Below are 19,217 nucleotides of genomic sequence, written 5' to 3'. Positions count from 1 at the left end.
GCGCTTTCCCAACACTCACTGTAGTGTAGTTGCATTAGGGCTGTGTAATCCATCTGGGTTAAGCAGAGACAGCCCAGCAGGACCTGAGAATGAGAACCCCACCTATTTATTCAAACACCTTCACCGGAGCTCTGAAACTACCACTCACTTATACAAACTACTGTAGGTTAGGGATACTACACCTCATTATAGCGCACAAAACCACAATAAACTGTACTCTTAATAGTAGAACTTGTTATCTTTTTAGTTTTATTTAATTTATGGTACAGTACATAATTACTCATAGGTTGCATTGGAACAAACTGATCCAGAATAACATTGACCAATTTAGAGTGAAATACTGATATAAAGATCCCCCCTAAAAGGCAATGATTAGAACAGGGTTCATTTTGCACAGAGTTACAGAACAGGGAAAAGAGTTTCACACAAAGAGTAAATTAGTATAACAATGGCACTGTCTTAGCAAATTACTCTTCCTGCTTTAACTACCTCCTTTATTCTATTAAATGGAGCTGATGACAACCGAACATCCAGGCAGATGCAATGACAGCCCTCTGAGAGGAACAGGTGCTTGAAATGTCTTTATCTCATCGACTGCTATGCCACACAGCTCAGATTTGTTTTCAAACTTTACCTTAAAAAATCGTATACTTTATATGATATCATTTGAAGTGTCTGACTGATACAATTATCAATTGTAATTAGCAGAAACTATGTAATGTTATAAATCACAAACATCCCAGAATAACAAGTAATTAAAACAGGAACTTGGAAACTCATGGCTCGGTCTTTTATTATCATAAACACTGATAATAATCTCTCATCATTGAGTGTATTTGTTTATGGGAAGATCATAAAGGTCGCTTTAAAGGCGGACCTCCTGTCTCAAAGAACACCAATCGGTGAATCGGTGCCGCCAGGTAAGGTGGCTGGACCAATCAAACTCTAGCTTGTCGTTTGCTCCGCGCAAAGATAGTAGCCCCAACACTTAAAAACCTTTTAATATCGCGTTCACGTCCACGTCAACGGGACATGGATCATCTTTCAATCGACTCTCAAGCGACGACTTGTCTTATCAACTCAATTGCTATGCCAGTAGGCGATGGTCATCAAGGAATGCGCAGAGCGTTGACCAGGGGAAACCTAGGGAGGAGGATCTAGTCTTGTTTATAAGAAAAAGTGGTATTACCTGCGGCCCAGGTTCATCTGACATCGCTCGTGTTGCTCGTATAAACTCACCTGCACAAACTTGAAAGTCCAGTTTCTCAAGCAAGACCTAGACCCGGTGGAGAGAACATGGACTTGGAAAAGTAAGTAATTATACTGGTTCGAGACAACTGTTCTGCCTGCATAAGTGAGCGTAAAAATCTATTAAATTGCATTTCATTTTTTAATTCCTCACAAGGAATATGTTCTTTCACTTCTTTTTTTCCTATAACCACTATTGCAATGCATGAATGTTTATACATTATGCCAAGTGGGCCTACATGTGAGAATCTTGTCATATATTTTAGATTTTTTTTGTCGAATTGCCCTCTTGTAAATGTATAACAATGACTTTCACTTTGGAGAGAAGTTATTTTGGGAACTGAAGGGATCTACTTTTTGCGCTGTAAACCAATAATGTTTCAGGTCTTAAATATGTATCTGTAACCTGTCAGCAAAAGTTGGTGATATTTTATAGAGTAAAACAATGAAGTGTCATTCTGTAGAGTTTTTGAATGATGTCTCATGTTACCAGCCACTGGTGTGTTGTGAATTAATATTTGTCATGTCATAGTTATGTGTCCAATTTGCCTTGTGATGTTTTGCATCTTTTCCTTTGAGAACTATACATACAGCAGTTGCATATCATTGAGTAACAAGGGAGAGGCTATTTTGAGTGTAAATACATTCTTGCTTCAGTTCCAATATGTGCTGTAGCTAAGTCATTATCTCCCATTAGCACCCCTGATGACATTGAAGGGAGGGGGGGGGTGGCTTGTCTTGGTTGATGTTTTGTGAGAAAAGGCCTGAGGCAGATGTAGTGGCTTGGCAGACATGCCCTTGTTAATGATATACGTATACTTAATATTCCTGCTCATTGTGTTGTGGTGCCACAGTAAACGTCTGGTGGTGGTTGTGCCAAATGAGATGTCCATTCCATCTCGGCGAGCCTTCACCAGTGAAGATGAGGCCTGGAAGACCTACCTGGAGAACCCCCTGACTGCAGCCACAAAGGCCATGATGAGCATCAATGGGGATGAGGACAGTGCAGCTGCTCTGGGGCTGCTCTATGACTACTACAAGGTGAGAGAGGAGACTAATCTGCATACTGCCCACTGCTCCTGAGGGAATCACATGTTCAGTGTAGAGGTCATTTATGCCTCTACCTTAGTTGTAACGTCTCTTCATGTATTTATTGTATCTTTTGTCCTCCTAAACTGACTAGGTCTTATGAGAAACATTTCAAATGTCAGTTGATTCATTGAAGAGGTTTGTTCTCTTGAAATATGCTAATAGCACCCTTCCCCATCATTACAGGTTCCCAGAGAAAAAAGATTACTACCCAACACTAAAGCAACAGAGACAGCAGGGACTGACAACCAGGGGAATTTGACAACGCTGGAGAACCGTGTTCATGTGCTTAGGTCTGTACCTGTGAACCTGTCTCTGAACGCAGAGCACCTGGATACCAAACAGGAGCAGTACCGAGAGGGTGGGGGTGTAGGGGGGGCTGTGGCTGTAGTGAAAACAGAGGTCCAGGTCCCTGTCTACATGAACCCAGGAGGGCCCTACAGACCCGAGGAGCAGATCCGGGTCGTCTATGAGCAGCAGAATAACTATGATGGGTCCATGGTTAGCCATGGTGGCTACATGAAGGACGACCAGAGAAGTACCCCAGACAGCACCTATGAAGACCATTTCGAGCAGGAGGTGAGAACCTGGGTCAGGAGGGAGTGACTGAAGGGGAGGCTAGTGGAAAGATGTCTGACTTAAGGATATTTTGGGTTATGATAAAACATCTATATCCAATACTACAAATAAGCTTCTATTTTTTTGGTACATGACAGTTATCTTGACATGTTTCCTGCACAGAAATACAGAGCACCACTCTCTTTAGGCGTTGATGAATTCTATTACAACCAGCCTGGAGTGTAAGTGACTAATTCTTTCCCACGTATTGACCACTGTTACAACAACCCATGTATCGCAGTACTTAAATGTTGATTTCCTCCCTCCGACAGGAACAGCTTTCAGTACACTCTCGAGGCCACCAAGTCTCTGCGTCAGAAGCAGGGAGAGGGGCCTATGACCTACCTGAACAAGGGGCAATTCTACGCCGTGACCCTGAGCGAGACGGGCGCCAACAAGTGCCTGCGCCATCCCATCAGCAAAGTGCGGGTGAGTGGGCCATCACCCGGGCCAGAGAGGAGCGCATGCGGGGGCACCAGTAGTAAGCAGTGCACCATGGGAAGCACTGAGCTGCGGCAGCAGAGTGTCGTGCAGGTGAGGGGAGGACAGGTGAAGACTGGGGGGGGGGGGATGTAGAGGAGAAACTGAGTTGGAGGGTGGGTTCATTACAGACACACATCAATCTGACCAAAAGGACTCTGACAGTAGGACTTTATCATTCCTCATGGAGAGAGTTGCATTGGTTATTGTGTGAATATACAAACAAACAACTTGTGGAAGGCTTACTGAGATGTTTTAAAATTGTGATAAATTGATTTTTAATGAAATGGATGAAATTCAGTGGTTGTGTACTGTCTGTATCCCCCCCAGAGTGTGGTCATGGTGGTCTTCAGTGAGGACAAGAGCAGAGATGAGCAGCTCAAGCACTGGAAATACTGGCACTCCCGCCAGCACACGGCCAAGCAGAGGGTTCTGGATATCGGTAAGAAGAGATCAAGTCTTTCCTTTCTTGATATCCTTTCACCCAATGTTTGCCGACAGCTCTTTCATACCCATGGAAAACTGTCAGAATTCCTTGAGTTGGGCAGGTATTTATCAGTCTACCTAACAGATGGGGAATGCATGGAGCCAGAGTGCTGCCCTTAGGGAAGGTATTATCAGTTTGAGTTGTTTGTTGCCTGACTCGACTGACACCTAAAAAAATAATAAGACAGCAGGTGGCAGACCTGCGAGATGGTCCGAGAGTAATCACATTTTTGGGGGTTGAAACCTGACACAGCCGAGCTGATTTGAATAACGGTCTGTCTGGCCCGGATTCCCTCCGAGCCCCCAGGCTGTGTCACTGGATCAGAGATTTGAATAGAGCCGTTAACGGGAGAAATGGGCGGGGGCCCCATTCATGCTCAAAGACAGGTCCCAGCTTGTATAGGATGGTGTAAACTGGGGGTATGGACTACTTGGGGAATATCTTATCTGCTTTGTCCCTGTCCATGCATACAATTAATACCCAACATTTTGCCACCTTCAAAACAAGGTGGTGACATTTTTCTAGCTTTTGCGCATCATCGGTGTTTTGTGGATTTGTTAAATAGTTAAATATACTAATTTCATTGAAGCTCTTACACTGAATATCTATTATTTGGTTGATTCAGTCAGAAAAGATACAGGACAGTTGTGTTGTAGAATTTGAAAGCCCAATGTTTGTGTTCTTCTCTGAGTGTGTGCCATTTTTAAAGACACGTAAAAATGCCCTATGTAGTTTAAGAAGAAAGGAAGGTTGCCACAAAAACTCATCTTGTTTCTCTGATCTCCTCTCTTTATGCAGCCGACTACAAAGAGAGCTTCAGCACAATCGGAAACATTGAGGAAATTGCTTACAATGCTGTCTCCTTTACTTGGGACGTCAATGAAGAAGCAAAGGTAAGAAGGAGGAATGTTGTTGTGCATCAACAATAGAAGTACAGTGTGAAGAAAAATGAAAGTGCTTCCTCTCTGTCATCTTTACTTCTATTTTCAGAGTGTCAACAATTCATACTCTCAGGGATTGTTCATAACATGAATGAACTCTTTCAGTATTTTGCTGCCACTACCCAGACCGAGTTCATGAGTGAAATTTGTGAAAAAAATGTGATTCCTACAGCTTTATAATATGTGGTTGATATATGTTGAATTGATATAACAAAGAGATTTTTTCCCATTTTACCTCTGAAGCATGTACCATCCTTATTCTCTTTGTCATCCAAACAGTGGGGGGATGGCCTCTTTGCTTTGTGTGAGCTCATTAGAGGAGGCCCCTGTAATGTTAGGTGTGACGCATTGGGCACACAACAGCAGCACATGAAAGGATCTGCTCAGGTTTCACCTGTGTGAGGTGGTCACTCATACAAAGGCAGACAGCAAACACACCGGGTCATTAGATGAAGCCTGCAGGTCTCCAGCAGACCTCCGCCTCTATAGAGAAGCCCTCCAGGCACACAGGCCGAGCAGGGGCACAGAAACAAACTGGCTCTCATATGGCTCCAGTGTTTAATGAGGTCTCCTCAAATACGCCTATGAAAGAGACTCAATTCCAGCTATCTGGATAAATATTTGCTGTTCAGGATGACCTCCTCTATTGAAAAAGTCTAAAGCTATTAGCGAGTGTAGGTCATATGATTTGGGACATACAGTGCCTTCAGAAAGTATTCAGACCCCTTCACTTTTTCCACATTTTGTTGTGTTATAGACTCAATTTAAAATGGATTAAATTAAAAGGATTTGCCATCAATCCACACACAATACCCCAGAATGACAAAGTGAAAACAGGTTTTTAGAAATTTCAGTAAATTTATTAAAATTGAAATACAGAAATACCTCATGTACATAAGTATTCAGACCCTTTGCTATGACACTTTTAAAATTAGCTAAAATGCAAAAATGTCATCAACAAATCACTCAACAAGTTGAATTGAGCCCATCTTAATGCAAGGATAATAGTTCATGTAATTTTGGAATTAATATCTTTGTTTTTATAGGGTCTCTGATTTGCATAGGAATCAATTACACACTGTGTGGATCAGGTTGTCATTACAATCTGAGCAAATGGAGAGGAACAAAACTGCTCAGGAATGCGACCCTGAGGCCTGGGGAGACTTACAAAAATCTACAAAGTTAAATGGTGGAGAGGAAAAAGCACAGTCGATGGGACAACATCATCTCAGTCACTCTACAAAATTGGTCGATAACCAAGTGGCCAAAAAGAATCCCTTAATGGAAAATAATCTATCCCATATCCATAGTTGTGTTTGCAACAATGAATTCAGCAAAGAAAGTGACTGGAAATGTGTTTATTTGGTTTTACTACAAAGCATTAAGTTTGGTGCAAATCCAGCACATGCAATGCAGTTTCTGCACCATCTCTCGTGTGAAGAATAGTGGTAGCTGCATCAAGTTATGGGTATGTTTGTCACTGGCAGGGACTGGGGAGTTTGTCAGGATCAAGAGAAAGTTATGAAATTTGCTGAGTTGGTAGTGACATCCTAATCTACACAGTGTGTAATTGATTCCTATGCAAATCAGAGACCCTATAAAAACAACAAACAAACAAAAATTACATGAACTATTATCCTTGCATGAAGATGGACTCAATTCAACTTGTTGATGACATTTTTGCATTTTAGCTAATTTTAAGAGTGTCATAGCAAAGATTCTGAATACTTATGTACATGAGGAATTTCCGTATTTCAATTTTAATAAATTTACAGAAATTTTAAAAAACGTGTTTTCGCTTTGTCATTCTGGGGTATTGTGTGTGGATTGATGGCAAATTCTTTTAATTTAATCCATTTTAAATTGAGTCTATAACACAACAAAATGTGGAAAAAGTGAAGGGGTCTGAATACTTTCCGAAGGCACTGTATGTACATGTGGATGTACATTAGTATTGTACTTTTGTTCTTTATTGTCTGTGAGGAAAATCAATATGGAGCTGGACATGTTGATGTTTTATCTATGTTCTTTGAATGCACATGCAGGTTTAATGACAGCATTCCCTTATTTGTAAGATGGATTGGTTCCAAATGGATTAAGCGGGTTCACCGTTGTCAAACAAAACAGTTTGTGGCAAACTGTAATAACTCCCAGAGTATGTAGGTGTCATGAAGATTAACTATGTGTTTGATTAATTGGAAATACATTAGCTAGGTACTCTGTCAGAAATGTATTCTATGATGTACCATCTCTAGGTATCTGATGGTGGTTTGTGGTTGAGTGACACAACTGTCGTGTTGCAGTAGAAAACAGGAACTGTTGTTTCATACTGCACAGATGAATGGTGCTATTGTGTATCCACGTCATACCTGCATTAAGACTCTAGTAACCTTTAGTGTGAGTCAGTTCTGTGTGCAATGCAGGCAGGGCAGACATGATTCTAAGGTTCAGCTGAAAACAAACCAGTGCCATCTGTCTTGTCATTATCACCCCTGCTTGAACAGATAGAGCCACTCCAGTCTTAACTAATACAGGGAGGTCACGGCACAGAGGAAATGGACAGGAGCTAGAAAACACACAGGGGTTCTACTCAATCAACTTGGTTCTGAATTGGGGTCTCATTGGCCACCATTGCTTAGTGGAGAGGATATAGTCATTCACTGGTTGTGTCATTTTGTGTTCTGCCCTGTGAACCTTGTTGAAAAACTAAATCGGAACCCTCCTCAAATCACAATTCGCAGGCAAGCAAAACAATCACAGCCACAAGGGTGTTTGATTACAGTTTTAGGGTTTTGTTTTTGACAGTGCACTGGCTCTGCTGTTGCCAAGCAACAGTCATCATCATTATAACTGAGTGAGAACTGTGTTGGATATGCTCGATGCAGCCAGACATCTGTGTATTTGTTTGTTTGTTTGTTTGTTTGTGATGGGCTGAATGATTGCACAGAATGGGCTCCAGACTTCTCATACCTCTATGAGTTCATGCGTCATTTAGGTGAGGAACTGAATGAATAGCACGTTAGACACACACACACACACACACACCTCTTGAGACTTGCCCACTGCAGTATTTTTTTTTTTTTAACTCTGGTAGACTGAGGGAGAGGGGGAGGAGGTAGTGTGTACAATGTGTGTACAATGTAGAGGAGTTATTTGTGCTCCAGGCCTTGCAGTTATACACAGGCTCAGACTTGATCGCAGTGATGCTCCTCAGTGGGAAAATATTTGCGCTCATTATGGTAAAGACTTCCAACCGTTCAATCTGTTTATATAGTTCTGTAGCAGAGGCTGAATATCTTGTTCTACTGGTAACATTGGAGTTGAGACCTCTTAATTGTGGTGACTTCATGCCACTTGGGATTAACAACTGATTGCAAAATGTTGGCTCGTGAACAACAATGAAAGTAAACAGTGAGAGACAATCAGGGTCCCATTTACCATTGTGGCCTCTTCATCAACTCTTCACCCTCCTGTAAAAGAATGCTAACTACAAACGGTACTTTGTAAGAGTACTTCTTCTAATGAACTGTATTCTAACAGGATAAGTAAAGGGGGCGAGACCAGTGTGGGTGTGGTGGTTATTACTGATGGACGTATAGACGTATAGGGTGGGGGTCTTGAGTAGATGATAAGCTTTGAAAAGACCTGACTTGTTTGCTGAACCTGTGTCTCACTCAGTCCTGACCCCTGCTCTCCTCTGCCGTAAACCCCTTCTCAGACCACACCTCACTAGGTATCTTAACAGCCTGCTGAAGCCTGGAGGCTGACTGCTAGACAACAAAGATCTGACCAGTCATCATCAGTTATACGATGTAAAACCCACTGAGCCAAGATACTGTCAAGACTGACGGGGCCTAAAGAGCACGTTTATGACCAGAGAGCTGGCTAGGCTAGGGAGGGGGAAGGCTTTTAGACAGGAGGACCCCCAATAACAGTGGAGGATATTGGGAAAGATTAATTGGCTCATGGAAAAGGACAAACTACTTGTTGTAGGGAAAACCACTCAGGGGATTTTAAATGGGGTTTAGTTGTCAGGGACTGATGTACTCTCATCTCTTGTATCCAATAGATCTTCATCACTGTAAACTGCCTGAGTACAGACTTCTCCTCTCAGAAGGGAGTGAAGGGGATGCCCCTCATGATACAGATTGATACCTACAGCTACAACAACCGCAGCAACAAGCCCATCCACCGCGCCTTCTCCCAGATCAAGGTGTTCTGTGACAAGGTGAGGTGGGCTTTGGGGATTGATGATAAGAAAGACACACACACACACACACACAAAATAGGGGGTAAACCAGTGTTAAAGGGGATAGGTTTACCTTTCATATATTTCCATATCTCTCTGTTTAACACAGTATATTGATCTCATTTATTCCACAGGGGGCTGAACGGAAGATCCGCGATGAAGAGAGGAAGCAGAACCGGAAGAAGACCAAAGGTCAGTGGTGCCCATGTGGAAAAGTCGTGATGAATGGAAGTCTATGTTAACCTGAGTGTCTGCTATTTTAATCAGCTGGGACACATCATGCAGCAGAATGACCACCACAATAAAGGACTTGCAGCTGAACTCAATGAGGCATCAGTCCCAGGGGAACAAGCGTGATATTGAAATCAAGTCTGATGAAGCATGGAGGTGTTTAAGATAGTTGCATAGCAATTGGTGCTCGACTGTCACTGTAGTCTAACACATTTGGTTTCTCTCTCACGGAACAGGGAAGGATGGGAATCTGGCAACGTGTCTGACCAAGAAGGCTGATGCAATGTTCTTCAAATCCATGGTTGACCTGGAGTCCCAACCTGTCCTGTTCATCCCTGATGTCCACTTTGGCAACCTGCAGAGAGCTGGACAGGTGAGAGAAAGTCACACACACACACACACACACACACACACACACACACACACACACACACACACACACACACCCCCCTTCCTTATTGGCTAACTGATTTCTCTGCCTGTTTTGATCCTACAGGTCTTTGCCTTTAACACTGAGCAAGTGGAGAAGAATGGGTGAGTGTGGCAAATAGCTACTCTGACATCCATGATTAAGTGGTATCAGGAGTTTGAATTTCACATGGTGCAGTGGGTCCTTTGATGTGTGCTCTTATATGCTCTGATATGTTTCCATGGTGACATGATCATTGCTATGCATGTTGTGAAGTATTTCATGCTCTTGGATGAAATGGCTTGTTATAATGTCTTCTAATTAAATCCTCTCCATGCCTTGAAACATATTAGCCTGTAGCCAGTAGTGTGTTAGATGGTTGATGTTGTATTCCTGTATTTCAGGAGTGTCGTGGTGAAGAGGATGTCACTACCCACTGAGGAAGAATTCAGTCCGCCCCCTGCCAAGCAGTTCAAAGCAGATACTCAAAAGAGAGGTGTGTGTCTGTGTGTGTGTGTCTGTGTGACTTCTCTTATGTATATGATCTTGATTACTACAAGAACCATGTGATGTTTGTTTCATCCATTGTAAACCCATCTCCACAGTTCTGCTGTATGTGAGGAAGGAGTCTGATGAGGTGTTTGATGCCTTGATGCTCAAGTCTCCAACTCTGAAGGCCTTGATGGAGGCAGTAAGTATTACCGACTTCACCCTGATCTGGATAATTGGGCGAGGTGTGTAATGAAACCTGTACTGTTCCTCTAATAACTGCTCTGGTACTGATCTATTGCTTTCACAGATCTCAGAGAAATATGCAGTGCCCCTTGAGAGGATGACCAAAGTCTACAAGAAAAGCAAAAAAGGGTGAGAAAATGTGTTTTATAGCAAATTAAAGTAACTTGACAATGCTGCAGAAAATACCTTATCAACCAGTGAAAGGCTATACTTTACACGCATATTCTCATGTTGTCAAGATGGACAATGTTTTCTGTATTCATGTTTCTGCAATGCTAACTATAACCCTCCCATCTCTCCCCAGAATTCTGGTCAACATGGATGACAACATCATCGAGCATTACTCCAATGAGGACACGTTCATCCTGTCTATTGAGAACATGACAGACTCCTTCAGGGTCATCCTATCAGAGATCTGACCTGCCAGAGAGGCGGGGCTACCTCTCTGGCCTCTCAGGACCCCACACATTGGACCACAAGCCAATATCAGATTCCGCTGCCAAAACACTCAAAAAGGCGACTCACTGCCTGGTTTAGTACTTAGAGATGCATCTCATCAAAGCCCCATGTGGTGACTCAATGGCTCCCCGTTCAGGTTGAGAATGGGACTGCGGGATGTGGGACTTGGGCATCTGGACTCATCTCTCCAGCATGGTGTAATTGGCTGGAACAGGACAATACAAGACACTTCCAGACAAACAACAGACTCCAACACCCACGTCCAGTCTGCAAACACTGCTCTTGCTACCTCTTCAATTGAGTTGATATGCCATTGAAATGGAACATGGGAAGTATGAAGCTCCTGCTTTGCATGCTTCAAAGACGCTTAAAAGCAAGCACGCTCAACGACTGCTCTTCCTAGCACTCAGACTGCTTTTACGATGGCGCGGTTTGACTCCTTAACGATAGGTCTGTGTGATGTGTGTATACTTTTTTTTTTTTTTTAGAAGTCTCTCCTTTTGAGCCGTTGAAAAATGATATACACGTCTATGACATCCAGCATTCCCAGGTTGTCATCTTGTTGCACTGTTATGGTGCAATTCTCTATTATGTATTCAGAGTATTTGCAGAGAAAGCATCACTCTGTTGTCCATGCTTTTGAAATTGTGTTTATCGTGTCTTAGACAGGAAATGTGCCACAGAGTGTGAAGATAACCGCAGATATTTATAACCAACTACAGGCTCAGGTTACAGGACTGTTTTCTGTTGATACATTTTTATTCGATTTGCTCATTGAGGCAGCAGAGGCCATTCCCTTCAGGTTCTTATTCAATCATATGGCTTCCTTTTGTATAATTAATGCTCCTCATTGCATCAAAATGACTATTTATGCCGTCAGACAGTGGATCTCAACAACAAATATGCAGATACCACTGCATTCCAAAAACAGCATTATTCCATTTCCCCTATTTGGAGCATCAATTGCTGAACACAACTTCTGTTTTGGGAGCAATACGTTCTGTCATTTTATCAATGTATGTGAATGTGTATTGTACATAGTATTTTCTAATGAATTAATAAATGTAGTTTTATATATGTGTCACAATTGTCTTTATTCTCTTGTGACTTATTTTGCTGTGACAATGAAAAGACAGAGCCATGGCACAGCACCACTTGTTGATATTTAAAAAATGGTGACAAGACGTCCTGCTGTGTCACTGTCCTGCTTATTTGCCTCAGAAAAGCACTTGGGCTGTGGATTATTGATTGTACTTTCAGAGAACGATGCTCATATTATTAGCATAGTTTGACATTCAGGTGAAAGAAATAGAAAATAGGTCTCTAGACCTCTTTCAACTAGGCAGACAGAGTCATAACAGTACTCCTAAAAACATTTGAGGCCAGGTATTTGCGGACAAAATGTGATGTTGACTTGACAACATAAGGAAAAGTCTTCTAGAGTTGCCTCAGAACACTCCATGTCTCCTGTGGTTAGGGTTTCAGGTCCAATATGACCCAGCTCTAGGAAAAACATGCCCCTAGTGCTTTCTAATGACGAACAGGAACTCACTCCAGCCCATTTGAGAAGCTGCAGCTGTGCCTGACTGGTCACTGTGCTCTGGACAAGAGATGCTATTTTCATTTCCCAGTAAAGGAAGCATGGAATGAAAATTGGCGTACTTAGTTTGGGTAGGGTGGAGTTAACCTTTGAGAGTTACTATGATGGTGTTGAACATCGTTACAGATGTCACAGAAGTCCTACTATTGAGTACTGAAAAAAAAAACAGACATGACATCCAACATAGCGCACAAAAAGTTGCAGATTTAATTTTTGCTTTTTAAGTTGACCAAAACAGAATCCTGTGTTCAAAAACTACACTTGTCACTAAATACAGGATACCATACAAAACCTACAAAATGCAACAATTACAAACATTTTGTTCGACAGATAACAATTGTACAGTATAAATTTATACAATACTGTTTTTGTTTATTTGGCACTTGACCACATGGTGCTATTGTGTTTTACAGAAATGTTACACCTGACACAGCTTTTTAAAAAATAATAGAAATACAATAAAAGCATACAACGTGACATAATCTTTGCAGTAGTTGTGATCCTCAGTTATTTCAATGTTGTCTTTTCTTTACAAAACAGCAGTTATTCAAAAAAACATTCAATATTTGTCCAATTAACAATATTCAGTAACTGAAACCACTGATTTAGGCCCTGGGGCCTCAGTTACATTCAATTAAAAAGGAAAAGGGTTTAATGTGTTGCTAACAAATTGACGTGGTACTGTATGCTACTGTAGGGGTGGAGAGGAGAAGGCCAGTGAGCTGTGAGAAGACTCATGGCAGGGCCAGAGGGACTTCCATGGCTCAGATCCTTGGTGGGTTTGTGTTTGAGAATGACAGGGCTTTAACCACAGCTCAACATAAAAGGTAAAGCACATCTCTAATAAAATACAGTATTATTAACCCCATTTAACAGTGCACACATCTGTGTGTGTATGTGTGTGTATCTGTGAATACAGTTGACAGCGGTGCACAATTGTGGCTCAGAGCTTTAGCTTAGGCCCGCGCCAGCCAGATTTGCTTCCTGCTTTTTCTTGAAAAAAATGATCAAAAGAGCGGAAGCACTGAGTGGAGTACTTATTCACAGCTATTTGGGAAAGTGACACCAGATATAGCTAGGAGTAATTCTCAATAAAATGTGTCGAAAGGGCGTTTGTGATTCAATCGCAAAAAAGACGGTGAAGGGGGTTCAGAGGGTTATATTTGACTGGGCACTAATTTTACAAACAGGCTAGCCATGTCACACTTAGGAGCTCTGTAGCTGTATGAAATGTCATACATCACGGCACGTAGGACATAGTTTTAGGAGGAGCTAAGAAAATATAATGTATTGCCCAAAATACACATACTTTGACCTAAATGGCATTTGAATCATTGTGCAATAACATTGTGCAGCCCCAGGATGTCATATCAGCTACAAAACTAATTTACCATACAAAATGTCAGCTTTGGCCATCTTAATGCTCTCCATAACACACTGACAGGTAATGAATGACATTTGAAACATAGCAAATACTGCTGATAACCATGAACACACTTATACACACATGCACAAAGTCACATGCATATGTGTTCATACGGTAAACCCCACCTCCACCTTTTAAAATGATCGAAAATTGTTTCACATGCGCCATTTAAAACATCTAAAATTTAATGTGAAGTGTTTTTCTTCACACATTAAATGAGAACAAAAACAGATTTGCATGCTTGATATCCTTTAACAGGCTCTATGGAAAACACAATTTGTAACATTTGTTCTGAAACTTGTGGTTTTTAGGGAAAATGTTTTTTGGAGAACTGACTATCTAAACTATTAAGAGTAAGGTACAAAACCAGGTTTTTATTTCCCACTTTTAGGTGAAATTTAGAAATCTACACAGCACAAATGTTTTTTTATCAAATGTCTTGGAGGTTCTGTCAAAGCATTACTCTGGCCATTAAAAACTAAATGTCCTATTTATGCACACAGTGATGCATTTAGGAGAAATATGGCAAAAAGAGCCATACTAAAGATAGCTACCTATCAATACCAAATTCTCTGTGATATGTTGACCATGGAGGACAGGACATATATGGGTTGGATCATCCTTCTCCTTCTTCAAACCAGAGATACTTCAGGAAGTCCAGACCATTACAAAGGGTGTAATAACCGTATATGCATAGCACAATATAGAGTCTCTATCTGTTTCTTGAGTCTGAATATCCCAGCACAAATGAACAAAACAAAACAAGTGTATCAAGCTTGCAAAAAAACACATCATACACACATTCACATTCTCACAGTAAAAAAAAAACAACTAAAACAATTCTTTCCATGGGACAAATGTCACAACCTTTTCACCAGGTTAAATAATCTCTTTCTCTCTCTCTGTCTCTGTCCATTTCATGCTTTCTCTCTCTCTCTCATGCACACTCTGTCTATGATACACACAAGAGCTATGGAGGACCTGGGTTGCCTATGGAGCCTTGGAGGACACTGAAAGCCAGGGACAACCCTTTAGAGACTCTGGTTCAGTTATGATACAATGTATGCCTTTAAAACAGAAGGATTTTCTTTTTTGTCAAATACATGGGGATAGCATCATGAATGTAGTCATTGGAAAACCTTTGGGTTTTAGTCTCTGCTGGGTTAGGGGTTGACCATGACGTCTGGAGAAGCTGGCTCCCATGATACCCTTGTCCTCAGTGCTTGTTTGAAGGCGTGTCTTCCATCAGTTGTCTCCATGGTGGAGGGGGAGGGGCTATTTGGATTTACCCAAAAAAGCACTGAAAAGAAAAATAGTGATATAAAATTGTTCAACCATTGATAGATCCCAGTAAGTTGCAGTAAGTTGGATATATAATCTATCAAACCAAAACATCAACATGCTTTACATTGGTGGACCCTGTGTTTTTCTCCATCTTGCCAGAAGATCATAGACAGGATAAGACATTTCCAGCTAAAAGAAAAAGGCATACAAAACCTAAATCAATACAAAGGTGAATTACATTGTGTGTTGAGCCCCTTTTAGAACTGGCCAGCGCTGCTGGGGTCACACTGCAGAAGGCGGACGATTGAGGGGTCGCTCTTGGCCCCCTTGATGAACTCCTCCAGAGACAGCTTACCTGTGAGACACAAACAGGAGAGAGTCAGATGACAGTTTAAGTGAAAATAAAATTAAACCTCCATGTTTGAAACATGAGCTAGCTATACCTTTATTTGGTTCGCAACAAGGGTCCCTCATGACACTCCCAAGTAACATTAGAAGGTAACTATGGTGTTCAACTTTCATCAACAGGTGGCAGTATTGAGATGGCCCTCAATTGTTATTCATATCCTTGTCATACATGTATGTCATTCTCTATTATGTATTCAGAGTATTTGCAGAGAAAGCATCACTCTGTTGTCCATGCTTTTGAAATTGTGTTTATCGTGTCTTAGACAGGAAATGTGCCACAGAGTGTGAAGATAACCGCAGATATTTATAACCAACTACAGGCTCAGGTTACAGGACTGTTTTCTGTTGATACATTTTTATTCGATTTGCTCATTGAGGCAGCAGAGGCCATTCCCTTCAGGTTCTTATTCAATCATATGGCTTCCTTTTGTATAATTAATGCTCCTCATTGCATCAAAATGACTATTTATGCCGTCAGACAATGGATCTCAACAACAAATATGCAGATACCACTGCATTCCAAAAATAGCATTATTCCATTTCCCCTATTTGGAGCATCAATTGCTGAACACAACTTCTGTTTTGGGAGCAATACGTTCTGTCATTTTATCAATGTATATGAATGTGTATTGTACATAGTATTTTCTAATGAATTAATAAATGTAGTTTTATATAGTTTTATATGCAGGCAGCATACACATACACGAATGAGCATGCGTGCGTGCACCCACCCACCCGCGTGCGTGCGCACACTCACAAATCCAGAAGCGCACATGCTCAAACACACACTCCCCAGTCCTTCAGTACTCGTGATTCTAATCATGGGAGCCAATGAAAGACAGCACAGTTCAATGGCCATGAGGTCAATTCTCTCTCTCTCCCTCTCTCTCCCCTCTCCCTCCCTCCCTCCCCTCTCCCTCTCCCCCTCTCGACCTGTTGGAGTGTCTCTTCTGCTCAGGAAGATGTTTGAGCCCAATAGTGGTGCCTGTCTGTAGTGAGCTGCTCACTCCAGCTGAAGGACCGCCACAATGCTTCAGTAATGAGCACTACGACAACGATTGCACTGTACACACAAACACTCCAACAGGTGGCTGTGTCAGACCATTCAGCTGTACGCTAAGCTGCTTGGGAAACCCGCTTAGACCTGGTTAGAAGTGTTGTCTGCTGGCAGTGAGAAATTTGAACACCGATTCATTTTTAGAATAAGTACCTAAAAAAAAAAATATCCTGGGTATAGATTGCATAGAGGAGACCTACCATCTCTGTTGGTGTCCATCTGCCTGAAGATCTTCTCTGTCCTCTTCTCCGGTGTGGACTCATCCTCAGGCATCTTCATCACAGAAGACACCATCTTATAGATCGCCTGGAGAACAAGAAACAGAGGATGGGATTTCAGAGGATGGCCTATTTTGTGTGCAGTAGGCTAATTATCTTGGCGGGCAAAAGCAAAGAGTAGACGTCAAACGTACACTAACACGATTCACTATTAATTGTATGGCAGGGTGAGAAACACACAGGAGCGGGGAAAACAAACAACCAGCCTACAAACCAATTTGTCTGCGCGCGTTCGACTGCTGCATTGCAGGTTGGTGGTACGGTTACGGTGCTCATTAATGAAATAACGGAGGCGCCAGCTCCATCTCTAATAAGGAGGAGGGCTTGAGGGGAATCTGAGCTGACACCTAAACAGTGGAGGGCTGATTGTGATTAGTGGCTGCGGGAGCTTTAAATAGGCCCTGCTCTCCCACCATTAGCCCCCTGGCACCGCTGCTCTCTCTGGGGCTGCCTGGGGCTCTGAGGGGGCACCGTGGGCACCACCACCCACCGGATTATCATCAGCCCTCAGCAGCACAGCCTACAGTACCAACCAACCCCCCCCACCCGGAACTGCCTGCCTGCCTGCCTGCCTGCCTGCCTGCCTGCCTGCCCGCCTGCCTGCCTGCCTGCCTGCATCCCACCTCTCTGGGTCTCTCAGCCACATCTCTATTTATTTAGCCTCCCACAAACCCTGCCACCTGCTCCCACCTGCTTCCTAGACTTACAGCATGACTCCTCCGAGACGAGTGCACGCATAGGCAGCGTAGCCAAAGGACCTCTGGCATTTTCTAATGCTTCTTACTTTAACAAAGTCTGAATGATTTCCGTTAGGCCTGATCATGGCTACTGAAGTTTCAGCTCTAGTTTTCTCTTCGTATGACACCCCCACCAGAGAGCATCAGCACTTAATGACGGCCTACACCTCGGCTGTTTAAAACCTACTACAGTTGGGACAATCCATGGACTGTCAGGTTGTACCGTCGCACCGCCAGCGTTAGCCTGGAGGTCGAGTCTGGACGATATCAGAGCTGGGACAGGTTGTTTTGGAATTGTAATGGAATCTACTAATACATGAGCCAATCCGATACTGACGCACTCGAGCAGAAAACCATTTCTGTGCTGGAACAAGCCGAATGCCTTTCAAACGCGTATTTTTGGGCAGCGGTGGGCCTATCAATCAATATCTTGGTCCCCAAATGCGGGCCTCGCCTAAGAGAGACATCAGGTAAATGACAAAGACGAGACGAGAGGGAAGCACAGTAAAAAAACACCCTCCTGTGAACACAAACACACGTGTCGACCCATTCAGGTCTGAAGCATAAAGCATGAGGATTGGAACAAGCTATAATCCCCTGAATAACCTTTGATGCTTTTAACGGAGAATAATGTCTGAGTGCCACTCAGGTGGGAGTCATTCTAATTCATTAGGCGTGTTAAATCGATTTGTTTTCTGTGCTGGCCTGGCAGTATCCCGTATCCCTCTATACGGTATGCGGTGCTCTTAAATACTAACTCTCAACCTGCTCCTGTAGACAGTCTAACAGCTGAATCTCTCTCTCTCTCACACACGCACGCACAAATTCAGCAAACCGCATGCTTTATCTTTTTAACTCACAAACACGTATTCCTGAATGTGAACAGGGTAAAAAAAAAGGAGCCTCTTTTGTACACCTATTGTACTCATACATTTCCAGACAACAAAAGGAGAGAACGCAACACAACAGGCCCCCCGGTGAAAAGGCTGAGCAGCAGTGCGTGGAGTGTGTAGTATATTGATACAGCACTCGGGACCATCACCTCCCTCCCTACCTACCTATCTATCCTCTTATAGATCCGTGTTGAAAGGGAAAAAGGAGAGGATCACATCACCGCCGCCACTCTCTCCCTCTCTGGTCATTACGGCATTCACACTGGGCCTGAATGGCCGTGAAATAGGGAGCCTTAAATCATATCTGGAGGAGAGGCCAGCCACTTGTTGAGGGTTATTGAAGCAGACAAGGCCAGCTGAGCACCGTTTGAGTGGCCCTGCCCACAGACAGCTCCGCTTCAGCGCCAGGTGCTTGCCTCTCGCTCCCTTAAAAAAAACAACCCACGCCATAGACTTCTCCTGTAGCGAGAGGCTGGTTCACATCACAAGATCGTCTCTATTCCCGACACACATCTTATATCTGTGGCCTTAATGACCACTGCAACATGAACTTCGATGTGGCCTGTCCACGTGTGTTCCTGAGATATA

At 42.7% G+C, this 19,217-nt stretch overlaps 2 protein-coding genes across 5 annotated transcripts in view; one reads left to right on the top strand and one right to left on the bottom strand.

Moving 5' to 3' along the window:
• The first annotated feature begins 1,010 nt into the window (after positions 1–1,010).
• On the top strand, positions 1,011–12,027 carry LOC310810604 (grainyhead-like protein 2 homolog). 2 transcript variants are annotated; one of them, XM_083678425.1, is made up of 15 exons: positions 1,011–1,310; positions 2,103–2,289; positions 2,524–2,916; positions 3,079–3,137; positions 3,228–3,384; positions 3,766–3,877; positions 4,721–4,815; positions 8,933–9,091; positions 9,247–9,304; positions 9,580–9,716; positions 9,840–9,877; positions 10,157–10,248; positions 10,358–10,443; positions 10,552–10,616; positions 10,792–12,027. In XM_083678425.1, exons 1-15 carry the CDS (start codon positions 1,297–1,299, stop codon positions 10,904–10,906), a joined length of 1,767 nt encoding a protein of 588 aa, XP_083534551.1. In that variant the 5' UTR covers positions 1,011–1,296; the 3' UTR covers positions 10,907–12,027. The 2 variants fall into 2 exon arrangements, with proteins under 2 accessions (XP_083534551.1, XP_083534550.1); XM_083678424.1 differs by having other exon boundaries at positions 3,228–3,489.
• A 703-nt stretch (positions 12,028–12,730) lies between these two features.
• ncalda (neurocalcin delta a) overlaps positions 12,731–19,217 on the bottom strand; it is a 41,532-nt gene continuing 35,045 nt past the window's right edge. For all 3 annotated transcript variants that reach the window (XM_083678427.1, XM_083678429.1, XM_083678428.1), the window contains 3 exons: positions 16,922–17,027; positions 15,495–15,611; positions 12,731–15,272 (listed from right to left, as the gene is read on the bottom strand). In XM_083678427.1, coding sequence (XP_083534553.1) covers positions 15,514–15,611; positions 16,922–17,027 — 204 coding nt within the window. In that variant the 3' untranslated portion in view covers positions 12,731–15,272; positions 15,495–15,513. The remainder of the gene's footprint in view (positions 15,273–15,494; positions 15,612–16,921; positions 17,028–19,217) is intronic.

Source organism: Argentina silus (assembly GCF_951799395.1).
Source record: "Argentina silus genome assembly, chromosome: 10".
Classification (NCBI taxonomy): Eukaryota; Metazoa; Chordata; class Actinopteri; order Argentiniformes; family Argentinidae; genus Argentina; species Argentina silus.
Note: the sequence above shows the minus strand (reverse complement) of the source record. Positions and strands in the feature narration are given on the sequence as shown.